The sequence below is a fragment of the Delphinapterus leucas genome, chromosome 14 (assembly GCF_059928025.1).
Source record: "Delphinapterus leucas isolate spDelLeu-1000000601 "Yukka" chromosome 14, BTC_Dleu_Yukka2, whole genome shotgun sequence".
NCBI lineage: Eukaryota > Metazoa > Chordata > Mammalia > Artiodactyla > Monodontidae > Delphinapterus > Delphinapterus leucas.
Window position 1 is genome coordinate 70,938,014 of NC_143142.1, and position 22,766 is coordinate 70,960,779.

Sequence of the window (22,766 nt, forward strand, 5' to 3'; positions counted from 1 at the left end):
ACCGTATAAGCAGAAAATGGCATACCTGAAAGATCAATGGACCATTAGTTGAGAAAATTACCTCAGAAATCATCTAGAGACTTGTTCCCCCTTCAATTTAAAGATATAAAAAAGATCTGACCTAAAGACCCACAGACATTTGTAACAAAAGAGAGTAGAAAAGTCAGTTCTCTGGCTCCCAGCCTTCACTCAAAATCAGCATTAATTAGATCATTGGGGATGATACTTAAAAGAGTCTTATTTGTTAGTACTTCAGGAAGGCATTTTAAGCTAACATTAAAATAACAAAATTCCCAAACAAAGCTAACAAGAAATAAAACCACTATTAAACATGTCTTCTCTCAGAAACTGCTTGTTACCACATTATCAGTCCGATAGCTAACAGATGATATCAAGATAACCTCAAGCTAAAAACTGTCATAAAAAAAAGGCATTGAAAATGCACAGACATCCCTCACCAGTGAACTAGTAAGCAGCCTGCTATCACTACTGAACTTCAGAACAATTAAAAAGTGAACTAAAATTTCTAGAGCTGACATCCACATTCACAATTCCATTTTCATGAAATTACTAAACTACTGTTTGACCTCTGACACTTCAAAGTCAAATAACAGACTTTTTTGTCCAGGTTTTGTTATTTTCAAATATTTACATTCCAGCATGGAAAAAAATAAGATACAGAACCAGGAGGTCAAGTTAAATCTTATCCATGCTTTGAAAAAACTATGTTTCTTTGTAGTCATTCTTTTCCTTTGTGTGTTAAGGTTTTCAAAACCGTTTTCCAAGTAAGAGCCTCTTCATTGGGTATTTCCAGTTTTACAGTGAAAAGAAAAACTCCCTTAACATTAACATCTACTCACATTCGCCGTTTTACAAGACTGTACCACTGGGATTTGAAAGCGCTCACAACACTTCACCTTTATGCTGGGCTAAACTCAGGGTAGCCATAAACACTTTGAAGTAATACAAACCTAAATATTCCTGCTCGGCAAACGGAGCAGTGGAAGCGAATTATAATGAGCTAGCAGCTGTCACAATATGACCACAGTAACCAAATCAAAATATCAACCGCTAACCCAGATGAGATTCAAAGGTCATCCTATAAGCCAGCAGCTTTCTGCAGTTCTGCCTGAACCACGATCTAATCCTGCAGTAAAATGTTCCACTGAGCTAGTTTAGAAATCAGTTAGTCTATGGTAGGAAATTATTTAGTGCACTGTTGGAGTACCACGAGTGGGACAGGAACCAAATACCACAATAAGGAAACCGAACCATTCACAAGGGGACATGTAAAAACACAGCCGCTCATGTTGAACTAAGCTGCACCCAACCGTACCAAAGTATCACTTTTCACATCCTTCAGTTACCAATGCACGTCTATAATCTTACTGGCATCTTGCTCACTCAAACAATCTGGTTTTCAATTAAGGCTCTGGAACAACAGAAGGAATATGCATGCTTAGATCCTTCCTTGGATCAAAAAGTTGTAGCTAGAAAATATACTGTCTCCCATTGTAAAAAAATATTTGGACAATTACCTGCAAAAGCTTCATGCTTGGCAAACAAAACAAACAAGCAGGAATGCTTTTTTTAAAAAAAATCCGTACTCTTTGCATATAGTTCTTGCCAGGATTTTCAACTATTCCATAGCATATAATCCTCTTAAAAGCACAAGGCTCGGACCCATGGCCCCTCCATCCTATTAGCATATTCTGAAAGCTACCCACTGACCACCTGTAAAGGTTTAATCAAACTGTTTAATAACTGCAGTGAACAAGTTTCCAACAGATCAAGTGTACGTTATTATCATTAATAATCATACGGAGACACAAGGAAGAAGTGATTAGTTCTCTCCAGATACAAAACAGGGCAGGGAATTTCAAACAAGTAAAAATGCAAACTGGCTTGCTTGTCTCTACCCAAGGAAAACAATGAGTGAGGACTCAGGAAGTGTCAAGTAAAAGAGTCTGCTAGGGCTTCCCTGGTGGCGCAGTGGCTGAGAGTCACCCTGCCGATGCAGGGGACACGGGTTCGTGCCCCGGTCCGGGAAGATCCCACATGCCGTGGAGCGGCTGGGCCTGTGAGCCATGGCCGCTGAGCCTGCGCGTCCGGAACCTGTGCTCTGCAACGGGAGAGGCCACAACAGTGAGAGGCCCGCGTACCGCAAAAAAAAAAAAAAAAAAAAAAGAGTCTGCTATACAAATATTGAATCATGATGCTGTACACCTAAAACTAATATCATGTGATATGTCAATTATACCTCAATAAAAATTTTTTTAATTTAAGAAAGGAACTATATGAATTGGTCAAGGCAGGCAGTCAGCTAGATGACTCAGTGCTGAAATCTCAACTCCTCAAGACATCCCCACACTAAAAGAAAAACAAAAAGCCATACACACTTATTCTTTAAAACAACAAATTTCAGGGCTTGCTTTTTTTGTTTACTTTAGTTATGTTTTTCTTTAAAGGATTTACACAATATCAACTTCCAAAACTCTGTATGGCAACTCTAACTACAGACAGCAATGGAAGGAGCAGTGCACCCTTATACACCAAATGTCATTAATTCTTCTAGCACGATAGGTGTGCGTGTGTGTGCGTGTGCACATGTACGTGTGCATGCGTGCCCGTGCACACGTACGTGTGCATGCATGCAAGTGCACTTGTGTTCGCGTGTTTATTTTTAGTTTAGGGATTCAAACTAATACCAAATAAGGTATTATATTCAGATATGCAAGCTTATTTCTAAAGGAATAAATTAATGGAGACACCGTATTACTTATAAATTATATACCATTTTGCATTAGTTTGAGATACACAAATAAATTAAGTTTTTGTATTTTGGTGCCAGAGGTAAGTATTAGATTACAAAAACTGTAACATTTATGCAAAACCATTCATGTGAAGTCAGAGTTCAGAATTGTAATAAAGGGTTTTGTTACTGTAACAGAAATTATAAGCAAATGTTAGCAATGCCTGCATCATTCCTCCAAAATAGTGCACTGCCATAAAGAACAAAATATATAATAATAATTGAATCCTAAAAGAAGAGAGTGGCTCATTACTTCTTTCTTTCCTCACAATAAAATAAAACCTAAGTGAACAGTTTACCAAAAAAATAGGTCATCTGCAGTTAATAACTCTTTCCCGTAAAATTAGTGTCACTTATTTCTGTAGCAGACGCCTAATTCAGTCACAGACTTGATTGATTTGACAACAGAGAATCTAGTCTAATAAAGTGGCTGATTTATTTCTGATGCTATAGCTTTTACCCTAATGTGACATCACAGCAGAATGAAATCTTTGACATGTAAAGAAATCCTATGCACTTTTCATGAAAACTAAGGATTCTGAAAGTAGAAATTGTTGTCAAAAACTTACAGTAAAGACTAATATCTTCTTTTGGTAGAACGAAAACTTCCACAAAGATTACAACACAGAATATGGATTCGGACACAAAGAGCAGTTTAGGATACACCATATATTCGGTGAGTTCAAATTATTGGCTATACTAATAGGTCTTATTTTATCTTTGTCTTCATTTGCAAATTGGTTGTCTTTAATTTCTTGAAAACGATCTCTCTTCTCTTTGTAAAGGTACAGCATAGCACCAAGCATGGTTCATTTCAAAAGTGGTTTCATTTTAAATCAACAGCAGCTTGGGCAAAATCAATGAGCATCTTTGTTCCCTGAATCTAGCCCTGAGATACTCAAGCCAATCAAGAAGGCATTTGGGATGTGAGAAATTATAAACTGGGGCGGGGGGGGGGGGTGGATTTGTAATGCAGCATCCTAGTTAATCCTCTAAAAATATTTTTTTTAATCCTTTTCCAAAGTAAAGATGCAAGGTATTTCATAGTGGTTTAAATGTCTTTTCCTCCCTTTTTTTTGCACACTGCGCCATGCCCTCTGGCTCTGAGCGTGACTTCCCTGACCCCAGTCTGACACTGCACCGTTAATGTCAGATAAACCATTTAGCCCGGGCACAATTCTTTTCTGTGCAAAAATCTGCTTGAGGTGGAAAATGTAGCAGTTTGTAAACAATAAAGAGCCATGTTTCAGACCAGACAGCTTATCTAACAGAGAAGTCCTTTCATTGGGAACAGTGGGTGGGAGCCTCCCGGACATAGTAGCATTTCCTACCACAATGCAGGAGACTGTCTTGGCCTCCATATTTAAGGGTTTAATGGGAAGGAGGGCAGACGGGATAAAAGAACACAGCTGACATGGACTTTCAGCTTAAACAACAACTAAGTGAAAAGAGTCAGCTCTCTCCATTCCAGCTCTAGACTCTCAGCCCACTTATATTCTAATACTGTTTGGATTGAAAAACGAATTTGGTTCGTAAAACAGTTACCCAGGAGGATACACAAACAAGAACAATTATTTGGTATCTCTGTATTGTTCGGTGTCTTCTGTAATATTAATTTATCATGTTGTTCTTGAGGAAAACTTTTTCATGGACATAACGTAAACTTCTCAATATGAGTAGTAATTTATCCTATTTTACGTTAGCTCGTTGGAGGATAGGTTTAGAATCTTCCAAGGAAATTCTTTAATATACTTTTTACGTGCTACTTCTCAAGATGATTATTTTCAGCTTAATCTTTTATTTTATGAAGCTGGATGAGGAGAAATAGAGATGGGATGATATGAGATTCTAGAATTATTACTACTGTCATCGAAAAAAATCTAAAGTTTTTCTTTAAAATCTAAGTTGACAAATATATCTAGTCACCTGCATCTGTCTATCCTGGAAACACTGCATCTCTTATCAACAATGGATTTAAAAACCTGGGATTTTTACTTTAGCTACAAAGTTAAAACATAAATATGAAAGTTAAAATAAAAAAAAAGAGAACAAACATAAGAACAACCTATGGTCAAACACAACTTGAAGAACGTGGTCCTCAAAGTTGGGATGACACTTTATGGCCCATTAAAAATAAATTCCTAGTATTTCTCTGCTTTGACTATAGTGTGTTAAATACCTGAAGTCCCTTTAGGTGGATTTGATGGTGACTTTTGAAAAAATGACTGAGATTCAAGAACAATATACACCTTAAATAACAAGTATAGTGTCCAAGGCTGAAAAATTGGGACTTCTCAGAAGCATCTGCAATTATGGTCTCAGAATGATATATATATGGCTGTGTGTTTTCCTTGGAGTATAGCCCAACAGCCTGGGACATGAAATTTAACCTCATTTATTGATGGATTCACAACAGGATTTGGCCACATTGAGAGATTTATTAATATTGTTAAAACTCACATTTATTAGAACGGAGATCTTTTTTTTTCCAATCAAAACTAAAGTAACAGCTATTGGGACCTTTTAAGCCATTGTAAATTGTCTTTCCATTGCTCAGGTTACGGCTGTGAAAAAAAATATCCCTACAGGGTAGTCAAAGCAGAAACGTACGCTAAAGATGCCAGTATGAAAGGCATGCTAGAAACTCAAAGACTGTCTCAAACTACATGTAGCTCACTTCATGAAGTAGGATGGGGACCTCCTAGACCATCAGCACTAAAGTTCACGCCTTGATAAATACATAACCAGACTTTACAATTCAACTTGAACATGCTACTTTGATTTAAGCACACTAAACCTATTATTAAAGGGATTTCCATAACCCTTTTAATAAAAATTCAAGCTAACAATGACTTTATCTCATTGACAATGGATAGGCCCAATGATATTATTTTAAATATTCACTGCTTTCAGTTCATCAACCTTAAACTTAGAAAACAACTGTTGCGGGCTTCCCTGGTGGTGCAGTGGTTGAGAGTCCGCCTGCCGGTGCAGGGGACACGGGTTCGTGCCCCGGTCCGGGAAGATCCCACATGCCGCGGAGCAGCTGGGCCCGTGAGCCATGACCACTGAGCCTGCGCGTCCAGAGCCTGTGCTCCGCAGCGGGAGAGGCCACAACAGTGAGAGGCCCGCGTACCGCAAAAAAAAAAAAAAAAAAAAAAAAAGAAGAAAACAACTGTTGCAACATTGAAATTGGGAGAAGTGCTTTATGTCTAAGAAGCACAAATTTTCCACATGGATTCAGTATCACTGAAATTAGGTAATTCCACATGGTTGTAAAACTTAGTCCTGTATATGCTATTACCAAGCATAGACTGTCAATATTTTTCTGCAATTTAAAATTACTATAGCGAACTGGCTGAAAATCCAAGTTCCTACAAAACAGAATCTCTGTCTGGGCTTTCTTCTCCCTTCCAAGGTAAAACATAAGCATTCAAAAAATGCATGTTAATTCAAAATTAGTCTTACTTTGTATTCTGGAATTGACAAAAGGTGGAGAGAGATTGTCATGTGACCCAAGGTCCCTGCTGGTCATGTGGTCATAGGGAGTCCCATCTCCATAGTTCTGCAAATAAAATAACAGCATAAGTTTAAATTCGCCATGAATACATCAGCACATAAGTATGCCCGACTGTTGACACCTCTCTAACCCAAAGAAATTGGAGTCCACCATTCCCACCCTGGCACCTCATTAGAAGGAAGCTGCATCTTCACAGGTACGGTGGGAAATAGAGGGCTCTAGAGTCTGCAGAGTCCACATCTTCCTCATAACAGCCGTGAAATTGGGGGAATAATAATAATGGAACCAACTGCATGAAGTTATTGACATGATCAAATGAAATAATGCATGTAAAACACCTGATACATATAAACTCTATTGTAAATATTACGTTATTATTTTGAAAAGCCCACATTATTTCAAAAAAAAAAAAAGCAAAATGTGCTATGGGAAAGTTACCCATAACCTGTAATGCATTGCCTTTGGAAGGCGAAGGCAGAACCTTTTAAACAGCAGCCTTGGGTTTTATGATATTGAAATTTCAATGTTTTCTTGTAGTTGTTACTGTGGTTGTAAGAGAATTGGATCATTCCATGAGTAATTAACACATAAGAATGTTAAAATTATTACAACAGGACTATAAATGAACATCAGAAACTTAAGCATAAATTCTGAATTTAGACAAAGAAAAAAATAGTTTTAAAGCAGACACTAATCTGTGGAAATCTGTCATTATCATGATCATCTCATAGTTCTAAGGGGAATTCTAAATTAAAATAATGTTTTTAAACTGCCCAGCCACTTGCTTTTAATGGAGGAATTGGATAACATACAGGAAGGAGTTAAAATCATCTATCTTATATGGTTCAAATTTCAGTCTACTAAGATACATCAAATGACCAGAAAGGGAAAAAAGCCATGCTGCTCAGCTGGTTGCCCTGCCCATAAAGACTAAGTCAAATTTACTCAGAGGTGTCAGTTGGCAAGTTAGCCAAAGGGCAGAATCTGCCCACACGAAAGGGACAGATGCTGTAGGAAAAATGAAAACGTGCATCACCTCACTAGAGAATCAATGGAAGCCTTAAGGTTCCAAACTACCCCGCTGTCAATCGCCTTTCCTCATTTATAAAAATTAACTTGAATGATACTGTCATGTGATGCTGCCACTATGTCAGTGTATAAAAAGATGTCATGTTTTTTAATACCTAGCATGGGTCTTACACTCACTGGTTCTATGCCAGACGTTGCATAATACTAATTATTATTTATTAAGAGTCCTCACCCTCCAGAGTTACTGAACGCTTAATATACATTATCTAATTTAAAACCTCAGCACAGTGTTTCAAGGTGACTAAAAACATCACCACGTGAAGATGAAAAAAGAGAGACGCGGCATGTTTGCCCGATACAAGTCAGCCACAGTAACATGTCTCGTGCCAACCCCCTGAATTTAGAAAATATAAATTACAAAATATTGATTCAAAATTATTCACTAACGTATTTCCTGGAAAAAAAAAGTGGCCAGACAGTTCATGAAAGCCAAATAAAAGTCAAGACTATCCTAAATGGACCTTGTTCTCAGAAGAACAATTAAAAGTACTACGTGTATTAGACTGAGAAAGCAGAAGAAATTAAGTACATTTGAAGGAACTAAACAATAGAGGGACATTCTGTCATCTCCTACGCTTGCTTTCAGGGGGAATGGATTTATTTCTGCAAGTGTGGACTGTAATGTGAGGAGGAGGAAAGATTTCCTCAACCCATCCATATAATGCACGAGAATGTCAGACTTGACAGCTGGTGCAAGCGCTCAACAAAGTAACTGGTAAGCTTAGAGCTCCTGCTGTACCCTGAAGACTAGAGCGTTGAACCCCAAGGCCAAAGAACAGGTGGAAATGGCGAACTACGACTTGCTGAGATGGCCTCCTTTTGACAGCTTGATTACCTTCCTTACCTCTTATGCCAAGATAGAGACCTCCCTCCACCTCAAATTTATGTGAACACTTAAAGCAAAACGTTACCCCCTCACCTCCTGCAGAATGCTTCATCTAGCTATACAGCTGGTTGCGGGGGGGGGGGGGGGCAGGTGTTTTACTATGTGCTCTAAGTCTATTTCTAATTTGGGGTATTATATGTATATTATAAAAACTGACATGGATTTTAGAGGGCCTAGAAATGACTCCATTAAAGACAGACTATATATAAAATCATACACATTTAAGTCGGAAGGAACATGAAAGATCCTCTGGTTCTACTTCTTCATTTTACAAAGTAGGAAAATGAGGCCCAAGAAAGTGAAACGACACACCCAAGGTCGTATACATACAAAAACACGTATGGCCTAACCAACCCACTCGCATGCCATGCCACGGTCTTCCCATGACATTCAAACTAACAACCAAAAACCATGGAAAGTAGTGGCAAAAATTTGAATGAACCCACTGGTGACCAAAGGCACTACTGGTGGGATAAACATATGTTTGCAAAGTGAAATCAACTCAGATTTATTATGCAGATTATACTGGTAGGCTAGAACTTAATACTATGTCTTCAGAATTATTCAGTGGTTTATTTACACCAACACATTCCAGGGATACTAGGATTTTTCTCAACGTTGCACCATCTACAACGAATAACTTTCTGTAACACTGGATCAATAACTGACAAAGTAAGGCCAAATATTTAATGAAGGATTTTTTCTTCTGGTTAGCCAAAGTGGAAGAGGTGTCAAAATCAATAATAACATCCAATAAGAGAATGAAAAAAAGTGCCAAGAAGAAGCTGATCCTCATTAAACTTAGTATGCATATATATCTGTGCAGATGTGTGTGGGAGAGAGAGAAACTCACCTACAGTTTGTCAATTTACATATGTGGATGTCTGGTTGTGGGAAAAAGATTAGATATACTTACCCTGGACGGGCTTGGATGTCCTCCACTCCCCCAGGACCCTGAGCTACTTCTGTCTTCTACATCTAGGGACAAGAGAAAAATTCTTTAGGCTTTCTTGCAATAAGTCTTTCTTTTTGCATATGCACTTTTAAATTAATGTTTCAAATTAATCTCCTGTTGCCTTTAATTAAGAATCAGGCACGAGGCTACCATGATGACAGTGGCTTCTGACCCATCTACTTAAATTAAGTCATTTAAATTCACAGCAGAAATGAACTGGACCCTCAGGAACCAGAGGTATGAACATAAAAGTTACTTCCATCCTTCACAATGTTTCATAGCCTCAACTTTTATAGACCTGAAACTTCACTTAAAGTCTTATTAAAATCTTTTGGACAAGGTAAGTTAAAAATACACTAACACAATCTTAATAAACACACACACACACACACACACACACACACACACACACAGTTAAATCAGGTACATATCCATACTAATATTAGCTGCATCCATGCCATAATGCTCCTAGACACTTTCTGTCCTCTTACCAAGGCTTATCCCACCAAACAAGAGACATGAACAAAATATGCAAGACGAAAAAGGATTCAGTAGTCTATTTCCATCGGGACATTACAAGGATATTAGGAGATTTTTTTAAGTTTTTTAATTTAAGGCAACGCCGTCTCAGTCTTTTAATTTCTTTTTTAATGGGCATACCGTTTGGCTACAATCCTTAATCTGTGCACTGAGATGTGGATATGAGAGTTGTTAAAGCAATGTTTTCTTTTGAAATGATGGCAAAGAGAACTGTATGAACTCCCAGAAGGCTGGAATTCTCTACACCCGGTACCAGCGAAGTTCTAATGCTGACCAATTACTAGATGCTTTATCAGTGCTTCAAGTGGCAAATACTTGAAGGATGGAGAGTCTAACAGCTAAGTTACCATATTCATTGCTCAAAACATAAAAGTGTTGGAAAGATCAGTCACTCTATATTTAAAAATGGCTTTGAGATTTTTGATGAAAGGCTCTTTATGAGTATGAAAAGTTTCACTGTTGTATTATCTTGATCATGGTGGGTAACAGACGGCGATCACAAGCTTCCTCTGACAGAACTGGAGGAGGAGGTGTGAAACTTCGGTTCAGGAGACATACTCCCATTTAGTGTGTTTTCTAACATTTCAGTGATACTGTTTCTTCTCTTAACACACTACCGTCCTTCCTTTTATTACTCCTATTTGATTATCAGCAGAATTGATCACAGTATACTTAACTGATTTATTGGGGGGTACAGTGGAGTACATGGCGTTTTAGAACATAGTAAGAGATGGAATAGAAACAACAACCAACAACTATTACCACTAAACCTGAAATCTTTCTCTCTCTTTTTAAACAAATATTTCAGTTCTTTTCGTTAGTACTTTGGAAGATAATGCAAATGCAAACAGTTATCCCCTGTGGACAGCTAAAATCAGTGACTGCGAGCTTTAAGAGATGTCACGGAAGCTCGGAGGAGTGAGTCTGGAGAAAAGGTGCGATACTTTCCCAAATCTGCTGTTTAACAATCCAACCTCCTGGCCTATCTCGTGGAGGCTGAATCGGGGGGAGTACACGAAGAAGTGACTTAGAACACTTGGGATTATCACACAAATAAGTTTTGTAGCCTGCACAGTTCTCTTCATCCTTAACTCCAAGTCAAATATTTGCAAAAAAAAAAAAAAGAAAAAAAGAAGTATAAATGACAAAATATCTCAACCAGAAGTGTGCACATCTTGACTTGCTTTTCACCTGAAACAGCCAGCTTGGAGTAATTTGAGAGATCTCTCCTCTTAAATTTGGCCCAAAAAGTAATGAAGGGATAAAGTTGAATCCCTGTATCCACCATAAGACTTTGTATTGTTTGGACCTATTTTACCTTTTCAATTTTCAAAGAGGATTTTAAACATGAAAATAAGGCAGAGACAAGGAGGAAAGGGGACCATAGTAATTCCAGGTCAGTAGTTTTGCACTGGGGATGATTTTGGTCCCCAAAGGACATGTGGCAATGTCTGCAGACATTTTTGGTTGGCACGACTTGGCAGGGCGAGGAGGTGGGGTAGAGCTAGTGGCATCTAGTGGACAGAGGCTAACATCCTACAAATGTCAGAATACCCCTACAACAAAAAATTCTCTGGTCCTAAACGTCAGTTGTGCCAGGATTGAGAAGCCCTGTGCTAGAGGACAAATTCTATTAAAGAGCAAAAAGGAAGAATCGAGTTAGAGAAAAAGATGTACTACAATTTGATTTATAATGAATATGACCCCTTACTAAATACATAGTGACCTATGCATTTGAAGCTGGAGTGTTTCAAGAGACCTTCCTATACATCGTCCATCCACAGAATAAAAGAAAACTGATGGTCAACCAAGCAGCCTGCTAATTAGTAGGCAAATAAAACACATCAAAACTTGAGTATTCCCAACTGGGCAATTTCAAAAGCGAGCAATCCACTAATTAAAAGTGCTGGAAGTCTAGCTTTTTCAAAACAGGTTAAATACTGGCTGGGTTCCTTCACAAATAGATTCCCAACCAATCAAATCTGACTGCTCTTTTCCCATTCTCTCCCATTCCATCGTTCTCATTTCCTGACCTCACGCTGCTGCACCTCCTTTCTGCTCCCTTCCTTTTATTGCTCTCCTTTTAACAGGCTTTTCCTTCACTTGGCCTCCTGCTAGATCGAGAAGATAAGACACCTCTCTAGCCCTCCCAGCCCTAATAGAACAATCGTATGACTTCTGATGATATTTTATCTTTGAAAGAATATCTGTACAACCGGTGCTCATGTGTCCATTGCAAGAAGACGCAAAGCTACAGCAGGTAACGAATGTAAATGTGTTATTTTTAAGACATTTGTTTCCATCTTCCCTCCCACTGAGCTTCACAAGACCTGCCAGTTAGTTAGCAAGCATTTCTTCAACAACGATCGCAGTGCATCTCAAAGTGCATCTGAGGACCATCTACATCTTAGGCACCTAGTACGCTCATTTCAAAGTCAGCATCTTACGGTCCATTGCAGACCTACTGCTCCTGGATCTCTAAAAGCAGGACCAAGAGAACCGCTTTTTTAACGAGGTCCTCAGGTAATTTTCATGTACACAGGAGTCTGAGAACCACCAGTCCCCTCCAATGGGAACACAAGACAGATGCATGTCCCACCCTGCACCCACTGCCTAACTCACTCCCTGTCTTAAAATCCCTGCCCAGGCGGCCGGTTTCAGCAGCATTCGGTCCACATTCTCATCTCATCTACATCCCAGTAGCTCCTGCCCAGACTCACTTTTTATGTAGACCCTGCACGTGGCCTACGCTTGGCCATTCCCTACTCCAAGCTGGTGTACCTGGACACTACACACACTTTCTACCTCCACACCTTTGTACCTGCTGTTCCCTCTGCCGGAACTGTTCCTTATGTCTCCAAAAATAATAGCAGCTAACATTTCATGAGCTTAAATATGTCAGACACTGTGCCAAGCACTTCAGTAGACTAACAGTATCACCATTTGATATATGAGGAAACCGAGGCTTAGATGGGACAGAAAACCCTCCCCAAGGTGACAGTGAATGGCTGAGCTGGCAGACAAAGGTGCTGTCAATGTGATAGCCAGGGAGTGTTCTTCTCCACCACAGTAAATGCCTCCCTGGTAAGAAGCTCAGATCTCTCCATGACCAGCTCGAATGTTACCCACCAGTCACTTCTCCCCAAGCAGAGTGGATGTATTTATTTCAGAGTCTGTGCCCACTCTCGTGTCCACACAAGATTACAGAATTTACACAACACAAATATATAAAACTAGATATGTGAAGAACTCAAGAGACTGGAAAATAAAAGCAGGAAAATATCAAGCCAAAGCTATGATGAGCTTATCAACAATGTACACTGTGATGGACGGGATATTTGTGAGAGAGGGGTCAAAATTCTAGAAGCTCCTAAGTGGGCAAAGAGTGAAACAAGATTCACAATGAGCACTGGATAAAAATACCCAAATTATTCAGGAAAGTCATTAAGGCAACAAAGTTACAAATGAAAAACTGCCCGATAGAAGTTGTCTGAATATGAGTTCTTGTGTCTCCCTTGTTCTGTTGTCACCCTCTATGCAAGATGGGAACACATACAGAAAAAGACAAAAAGCAAGTGAATGATAGAGACTATTCTTCCAAAAGACTGAAGTGGGCTCCACTGTTCAAAATTTTCTAACTTATTTTACCCTAGACAAGGACAGACTTAGTAACTTCCACGGGCTTGACAGCTGCCTTAGGAGGTAACCTGACCATCCACAAATTTTCATTTTATTTGAGTAGCTCTGCATAAGCCCCGTCTAAAACGTCTGACATTTCTGCATCAAAACACAAAAGTGAAGTCTGGGCAGAACTAGGACTGACCACTCCATTTAGAGAAAAGATATACAGAGATGAATTTTAATTTCTACAACTTCCCATCCACACTCATTAAACTTATGGTTACTCAAGCCTCCACTTTGTTTATGTGAACAGCGAGATCAAAGCTATCAGACAGACTGGACAAATGTCAGAAAGCACAGCACAAAGAGTTGGGATAAAGACCTAGATTTCAGCCGTGACTCTGCATTAACCAGCTCTATGGTCTGAGCCACTCACTGGACTATCTGAACTCATTTTTGTCAGCTGTAAAATAAGTGGGTTTGATTTCCATTCTTAACAGGGCAGGCTAGTATATTGGGACAAGTCTGCCACAAAACACTAAGTGAAGTAAGTCAGACAAATATCATACAATATTGCTTATATGTGGAATCTAAAAAGTTGATATAAATGAACTTACTTACAACACAGAAATAGACTCACAGACATAGAAAACAAACTTATGGTTACCAAACGGGAAAGGGGGAAGGAATAAATTAGGCATTTGGGATTAAAATATACACACTACTATATATAAATAGATAAGCAACAAGGACCTACTATACAGCACAGAGAACTATACTCAATATCTTGTAATAACCTATAATGGAAAATAATCTAAAAAGTATATATACAGATATATATATGTATATATAGATATACACACACACATATACATAACTGAATCACTTTGCTGTACCTTAAAGCTAACACAACATTGTAAATCAAATATATTTCAATAAAAAATATATAAATAAATAAATATTCATGGCTTTAAAGAAACACTAAAGGTCTTCCCTGGTGGCACAGTGGTTGAGAGTCCACCTGCCAATGCAGGGGACACAGGTTCGTGCCCCGGTCAGGGAGGATCCCACATGCCGCGGAGCGGCTGGGCCCGTGAGCCATGGCCGCTGAGCCTGCGCGTCCGGAGCCTGTGCTCCGCAACGGGAGAGGCCACGACAGTGAGAGGTCCGCGTACCACAAAATAATTAAAAAAAACACTAAAAATCATGGATAGAAATTTTAATCTTCTTCTAAATCATAATGAGCTGACAAGATAGTAAGAAAATATCCAGCCAAAATCAAAGTGAAAGCTGGAACCCGCGGAGGAAGAAAAGACACTTTTTTGCCCTGAGGACACCTGCCAACCTAGAAAATGTAACGGCCTCTTGGGTCAAGGAGAACAGAAGTGAAAACTCAGGATACACCCAAAGCAGGTATCTAACAGGAGATAAAGGGATAATAAGTTTTCCAGCCTCAAGGAGTTTTGTTAAAGTAAATGAGTTAACTGATAATTGATAAACACTTAGCAGACTACCAGTAACCAATACCTACCACGAGTGCCAAATTTACCAATACCTTCCAAAATCTTAAGGTAATCAAACCACATAAATAAACTTGTGATTTATTCAAGGAAATCTGAGTCTCACATTTTATGACTCTTTGTTCTGCTAAGTGGCTGGTCAGAGACTTTCAAATACTCTCCTGGTCTTTAGAAACTGCCAATATGTTTAAAGTAATCAAGTCCCACATTCTCCGTGAAGCCCCTGCAGCACAATCACCATGAGAATTCAGTGAGCGTTAGATTTGTTGAGTGACTTAATTTACCTTTCGAATACCCTCTTGGCATCTCATTTCAACATTTTTTTGTATACTGTATAAACGATATGCTGCCAAAATCATGTGTGCTGACCAAAGGCCCAAGCTAAGAACACAGACTAAATATTATGTAAGTTTAACCTTGATTTGAAATGAACAAGTATGAGAGTTACCTAACCCTGTTGATTTGGGGTAGCACTGTGTATCCAGCCTTTCCTTACTTAGAGCCCAGATCCTGCCAAACAACCAGGGCTCCAGAATTTCATGAAGTCAGAACAACCAAAGTGGTATTCTGCATTGCTCTAAGGGTCTACAAATTCCAACCCTTGTGGAAATATATTGATTTCCTGAAGAAAGCTTCTACACACTCAGAATGCATTGGGAGACAGATTGAGTTCTTCCTGGAAAGATAATCATTCTGAGGCATGTGGAAGTCTACACGGTCTCAAACCCTTCTCTCTGCAATAACAGACACTATTACATCTCCTCCACACCATCATGGAGACTCACAGACTGCGTACGTCTGTGGCGCCTACTAATTTCCTAGTCCAGGAAGAACCCTTGGCTGAGCCCTTCACACAAACTGAGATGGCATATGCTCTCCGTCAGTGCCAGATGAATTCAGAGTTCAAAATGTTTCATCAGCAAAGAGCATGTTAAGAATGTGCACATTTTCATTAGCATCCAGTATAATAAGAACTCTGAGTAAGTTGAAGTCAAATTTGAGTCCTAGGACAGAGGTAGGAAGGGTGGAGGAGCTTCAGATATTGACAAGGGCCACACAACCATGACCACTTCTTCTGGCTTCTGTAAGAAACAACATAGGCTTCAAAAGGAGTGACCTGGACAGTGGTGAGAAACTTCCAGCACTTCCCAAATCTGACTAAACAAAAGATGATGTCTGTGGCAATGCGTTCCACACAAATTCTAAGATACCTTAAATATAAAAACAGGGACCTGGGCATCCCATTTTCAGAGCACTGCCATCCACGCTGGCTTTCTCAGGATGCATGGATGTCCTTATCAAATAAATCTGAAAACTCAAAGGTCAAATATAAGATGATCTTACAGCTCATACATATAAATATGTCAACTGTATAAGGAAAGGTAAAATGTGGATACACTGGGGGAAAAGTATAGTAGGAAAATTTGTTCAGAAGGGAATTACTGCAAATTTTAACTTTTATTAACCTCCAACTTAAACTTCTATAAATACGTCTTTTTTTTTTTTTTTTTTGCGGTACGCGGGCTTCTCACCGTCGCGGCCCCTCCCGTTGCGGAGCACAGGCTCCGGACGCGCAGGCTCAGCGGCCACGGCTCACGGGCCTAGCCGCTCCGCGGCATGTGGGATCTTCCCGGACCGGGGCACGAACCCGTGTCCCCTGCATCGGCAAGCGGACTCTCAACCACTGCGCCACCAGGGATGCCCTATAAATACGTCTTTTAAAACACTGAAACAATACTATTTTCCTTAAGTTCAAAGCAAACTGTTTTTCAAAAATGAACACTAAATAATCTCAGACATTTAAAACGTGGCATTAACTGCACTTTACAGTGCTATTAAACAGGAAAAGCACTTTCATATAACATGATATTCAGATAATACAGAAGTAACAAAATGAAACAAATAACAATTATGTTATAAATATGCCAGTGGTGTTTCATATTCGGAAACTCAGAAATCTTCTTGAAAACTCAAGGTGAGTAGACAGTTATATTATGAAACTGAGACAAAAGTAAATTTGAACTCTTTATATCAATCCGTATAATTTGGAAGTATCATGATAATCTAAGTTGAATAATATTGTGACTTGAATAACCTAACATGAAATACAGAGAAATGGGTGTTATTTAGCAAACTTCCATTTTGAATGTTTGAAACTAACCAGTCAGGGTCTTCGTCTTAAAGAGAAGTTCATCCTTTCAAGAGCTCACCTCTCCAAGTAAGAGCCCAAAAAGAAAACGAGCCACAAACAACTGAGGCAAGAGTATAATAATGTGAATTATATATGCCTCCTTTGACTTTTTTGAAATGTAACCGTTCTAAAAGCACTTAATAAAAATCAGTCTTACTAAAATAATGTTCTTGAAGGCTAGATATATTTCAAATTAGGTAAGAATACAATTGGAAGTAAGATGCCATATCTGAAGAATTTGGAAAATAAAACCAGCATACCCTTTAACTCCAATATTAAATAGATAAGCTTCAAAGTACCTAAGCTAAAAGTGAATATAACTTAGGGAGGTTTTTAACTAGGTGCTTAGTACCTTTTAAAGATGTATTTACAAATAAACGTCACAAAGTGTGAGAAATAAAAGGTAAATGTTTTAGAAAATAAACATTAAACAACAAAGAAATGAATTTTGAAATATGCTTCATCTTTAAATAAAAAAAGAATATATAACTCTGATAACAAGTACATGTAATTATACAGGAGTTTTCCAAATCAGACATGTAATATTTATGTCGCAATATCCATAATACTGTAATGACTGAAGACATACAAATTGATATTTAAAATGTCTATTTGATCAATAATTTATTAAATGTATTCCAACAGAGGGGGAAAAAAGAGCCAAGATGAAACATGTAACAGTTTTCTCTCTTCTTCTTTTTTCCCCTCTACCTCTTTTCTCCCTGGGGTGCCATTTGTGAGGCTCTGGGAAAGGGCTGCTGGCTTAATTGAAATATCTGTAGGCTGTAATTGCTCTGCAAAACCACAATGGTCCACTTCTCCCAAATGGCATTTGTTCCTCTTTGTTTTTTCTTCTGTTTCCTTTTATACTTTAACAAAATCTGCCCCTCCTGTTTCTTCTAGTCTTATCTCGTCTTGCCCTTTATTCTGAACACATGACTAATACTGGGGAAGCCAAACAGCTTTAAATATTCAAAAATCTTCCCTAAAATCCAGTTTTGTAGCCCAGTCCCTTTTGCTTACAATAATCACTCCCATAAACTGACTCTCAGTTTATCTTTTCAACATCCCAACCTTCCACCTGTGTTTAACACGGCAGCCTCTGACCTGGCAATGACAAGCAATCCATCTTACATGTTATCTTCGGGGTCAAGTCTCAGTTTTAGGCCAATTTTCTTTGTATTTAGGCTCAAATGTGCAAACCACACTATATTACTCTGCAAAACATCAATGAGAAGGCTTAATTAAGTAACACTGACAGATAAATCCATTTCTCTCACAGTAATCAAATCAAAGCAGGTTGACATAACACAGGAACTTAATACTGTTATTCCCTTGTAATTGGAAAAAGGCCCTTTACTTCTCATTAAAGCAATCTTCTGGGTATTGGCATAATAAGAAGGCTCAGAGCCTTAATACTGCCCTATAAAAGTCTCAAGATACAGACCCCTTAAACAAACAAGCCAGATTATCTAATTCCTTGATCACAGCAGAACATGTAGTTCCTACTGTTTTAAACTACTAATTCTTTATCTCTGTTGCAATTAAAAAGAGGTAAATCAGTGTCAAACACAGACAACTGAAAACTGCAAAAATGCATAAACTGCTCACAGTTTTATAAATCTATCTCCACATGTATTTGAAGGGAAGCAGTCCGTTAAAAATGAATTTGAAATACTTCACAAATGTGAAGTTGTAATAGCTTGGATCGGGGGGAGAATCTTTTTATTTTACTTAATGGGCTCAACAGGATACCTTTTGCCTAAATTTACAGTCTGATAGTCAACCCTACAGTACAACTTTGGTAAGCGGAATTGTCAGAGAATGTCATCTGAAGAGCATTTAATTTTTGTGGTATGTAAAGAACAGTAAGTCATCTGGTCAACCAGAGGCTTCTCCAACCGGGCTAAAAACCAAAAGGAATGCAACAATATTACACCACGTTCAACTCCCCAAACTAAACAAAATTAATTTTCACCCTTTCACTCCGATTTTTTTTTTTTTTTTTTTTTTCTGCGGTACACGGGCCTCTCACTGTTGTGGCCTCTCCCGTTGCGGAGCACAGGCTCCAGATGTGCAGGCTCAGCGGCCATGGCTCACGGGCCCAGCCGCTCTGCGGCATGTGGGATCTTCCCGGACCAGGGCACGAACCCGTGTCCCCTGCATCGGCAGGTGGACTCTCAACCACTGCGCCACCAGGGAAGCCCTCACTCTGATTTTGAGGGAGTTTCTGTTATTATCCCTTGGTGCCTGATCAATCTCAAAATGATTCTAGCAACTCTTTCTGAAAGGATAACATATAATCTAGAGTTGTAATTCCCAAATGTGGCTGACCATTAAAATCCCCCAGGAACCTTCAAATAAAAAAACCCCACAGATACCCTGGCACCACTGGAAACTAATCAAGAAAAGATCAAGGGTTGAAATCGAAGAAAATACATATTTTCAAATTTCCCTGTTTTTCTACTATTTTATTTTAAAAAGTTTTTAATTACAATGCAGTTAAAACTATGTAATTTGTTGTTTCTGAACCATCTGCAAGTAGGCTGCATCAACCACATCCTTTTACCCCTTAGTACTTCTGGGTGCATTTCCTAAGAGCAAAAATAGTATAGTTATCAAAATGAGGAAATCTACCATTGATATAATACTTTCATCTAGTCCATAGTCCATATTCCAGTTTGGCACTTTTTCCCCCTTTTGCAGAGGACTCAGTCTAGGATCACGCCACACATTTAATAGGTCTCTTTCATCTATTTTAATTGGAAACAGTTCCTCAGTCCTTTCTTTTTGTGATATTAGTGTTTTTGAAGAGTACAAACCAGTTATTTTATAGAATGCTTCTCAACTGGGGTTTATCTGATGCTTCCTCATGAGTATATTCAGGTGGCTATAATACTACAAAAGTGGCCTTGTGTCTTTCCCAGGATTTCACATACAGAGCCTCAAGACAGCCTGGTGGTCTGGCCCTCATTTGTTATGGTATTTCAATCACCTGCTCAAGGTATTGTAGGAATTCTCCACTGTATAATTACAACTTTTCCCTGTGCAACTAATCAGCCATCTATGGGGAGATTCCTTAAGAGCATTAAAACTAATTTTTAATCAAGTGCTTATTGAAAAAAAGTAAAATACAAAAGTGTATAAAGGAAAAAGGGAAAATCCCCTCAACACGTACTCCCTCCACCCTGATATCAGGAGTTTCCTAGGCGGCCCTACAGATCCTCTCGTCTGTGATCAGCTGGTTTTTAAAACCACAGAAATGTAGGGAAATAAATGCAAAACTTGACTGAAATTTCTTTGCTATTCGATTGGCTAAGAAGTAGCCCTCAATTGTTTACATATACACTAGTGACATTTTATGGGATACAGTTAGTCGCTGTAAGCTTGTGACCTAGGTGGGGATAGGGCAGGCAGGAACTAGGATAAATGAAGACATATTATACTATTAACTTTGAAGGAATTCAGCCAAGATGAAGACAAGATTGAGCAACCCATTTGTGAATCAGTGCAATGCAGAAAGCCAACGTAAATAATCCATCCTGAAGTCCACGCTGTTCCTTGCCTCTTTCCACCACGTTCTATAAACCACTATGTAAAAAGGAGACCCGCCACGGCAGCAGCACTTCCCAATTAAAATCAAATGGACAGACAAGTACTTATGACAGGGAAAAAAAAAATCTACTGACGTTTTCCTAGGCCAGCCAAAAAAAAAACAGTGGGAAACATCTAAAATTTTTTAAAAGTGGGAAGGAAACTGACACAAAGAATATATTTCCACATTTTGAGATTATATACACAAATGAACTAGGCACAGTCACAAAGTGCAGAGTAAATCTTAAACATAGCAAAGACTGGGAAAGGAACTTGGCCATCTGATGAAACATAGCACATTAGACAATATTAAGTGAGTTAAATGATTCTAATCAATATAACGTGGAAATGGTCCCTTTAAACCCTGGGATGCAGCTCATGTCATGTTATAAACTGAACACTGCTGGCGGATTTCGACTCTGACTTATAAATGCTTAGAAAATTTTCCTCACAATCCCATTTCAGCCAAATGCCTGGCAGACATTGGCAAAGGTCTTTCTCAGTTGGGCTTACAAATGTGTGTGCGTGTGTGTGTGTGTGTGTGTGTGTGTATAAAATCACAATACACACACAAATACAATACACACATTTGAATTAACTAATAGTTTCTTGATATTAATGACAGTGTTTAAAACGGTTCCCAGATGTTGCAACTTGTTCCACTGACATCCTCTTGGTTTTGATCAGTGACTTGCTTTTGATCAGACTTGAGTCCAGTGACTTAAGGGTTTTAAATTTTCTCTCACAATAACGTAACCACACTTCGGTATTATGCTTTCTGCTTTCCAAAATGGTTTTTATATTCATCTCACTTAAAATGATTTATCTGGAATCACTGAAAGTATGAAGTTGGGATCAAAAGAAGTTGCCTACTTAAGTCTGAGCAGACTAACACCATTTTTCAAAAGATGAAAACAAAAATCAAAGGAAATAGGCAGTTATCCTGGATAAAAGAGGCCATTCCCCATAAGACTTATTTTTATCCTTTCATGCTATTAGTATTACCTCTTTAATTTTAACTGGTAACCCAAAACTTGCTAAAGTTCATTAAAACACTTGCTAACATAGGAAAGTTAAATAGCATTATAATGATTGAGGTTTTGTATCCAGCAGCATACATTTTTAAGTTATGTCAGCAATGACAACAAAATTGCCCATCTCCCCTCTGAGCTGCCCTGTAACCCACAGGACACCATTTCACCAGCAAGACACAACTTCTGGCATTGGTGTGAGAAAGGCCCCGAGCTGTGATGACAGGTCAGGTCTATAATGACAAAAATGACCGTAGCTTTTCCCCAAACCACGCTGCTCCTCCTTACTTTCACTTTCAAGGGCTTTAAAACACTCTCATGGGCTTCCCTGGTGGCGCAGTGGTTGGGAGTCCGCCTGCCGATGCAGGGGACACGGGTTCGTGCCCCGGTCCGGGAAGATCCCACATGCCGCGGAGCGGTTGGGCCCGTGAGCCATGGCTGCTGAGCCTGTGCGTCCGGAGCCTGTGCTCCGCAACGGGAGAGGCCACAGCAGTGAGAGGCCCGTGGACAGAAAAAAAACAAAAAACAAAAAACAACAACAACACTCTCATAACTGAAGGAGTCAAAATACATCTGCATTAATTTCCTAGTCCAGCTTTTCGGGGTAAAATTGAAATGCATTAGGAAGAAACAACTGGCATTTTCTTAAGCTTAATCACATCAAATTCATGGGAAGAGTGGTTTTGTTTTTGCTTTTTTTCTTTTAGTCGGTCTCAACTTGGATGCAGCCTGCCTTCTGCCTATCTGATAACCAATGGAGTACTGGTCAGAAAGAGATGAGCTGATATGATGTATTGGTCTTACAAATTCACTACGAGGAATGGTAAAAAGCTGTAACTCTTCCTCAGGAATGGAAGAAATGTCATTAGTTTGAAAGGAGATAGAAGCAAAGACCTGAAGAATGACAATAACCAGGCATCTTAAGGGAAAACAAGAAGCAGGGAAGGGGTCCAGGGGAAGCCAGAGCTGTCAGTAGAGAATAATGATTTATCTGATGAGATTAGCAG

At 38.9% G+C, this 22,766-nt stretch overlaps 1 protein-coding gene across 13 annotated transcripts in view; it reads right to left on the bottom strand.

Annotated features, from left to right (window-relative positions):
- Positions 1-22,766, bottom strand: part of TCF4 (transcription factor 4) — a 359,688-nt gene that overhangs the window by 227,230 nt on the left and 109,692 nt on the right. For all 13 annotated transcript variants that reach the window (XM_022584419.3, XM_022584426.3, XM_022584420.3 and 10 more), the window contains 2 exons: positions 9,224-9,285; positions 6,281-6,377 (listed from right to left, as the gene is read on the bottom strand). In XM_022584419.3, coding sequence (XP_022440127.1) covers positions 6,281-6,377; positions 9,224-9,285 — 159 coding nt within the window. The remainder of the gene's footprint in view (positions 1-6,280; positions 6,378-9,223; positions 9,286-22,766) is intronic.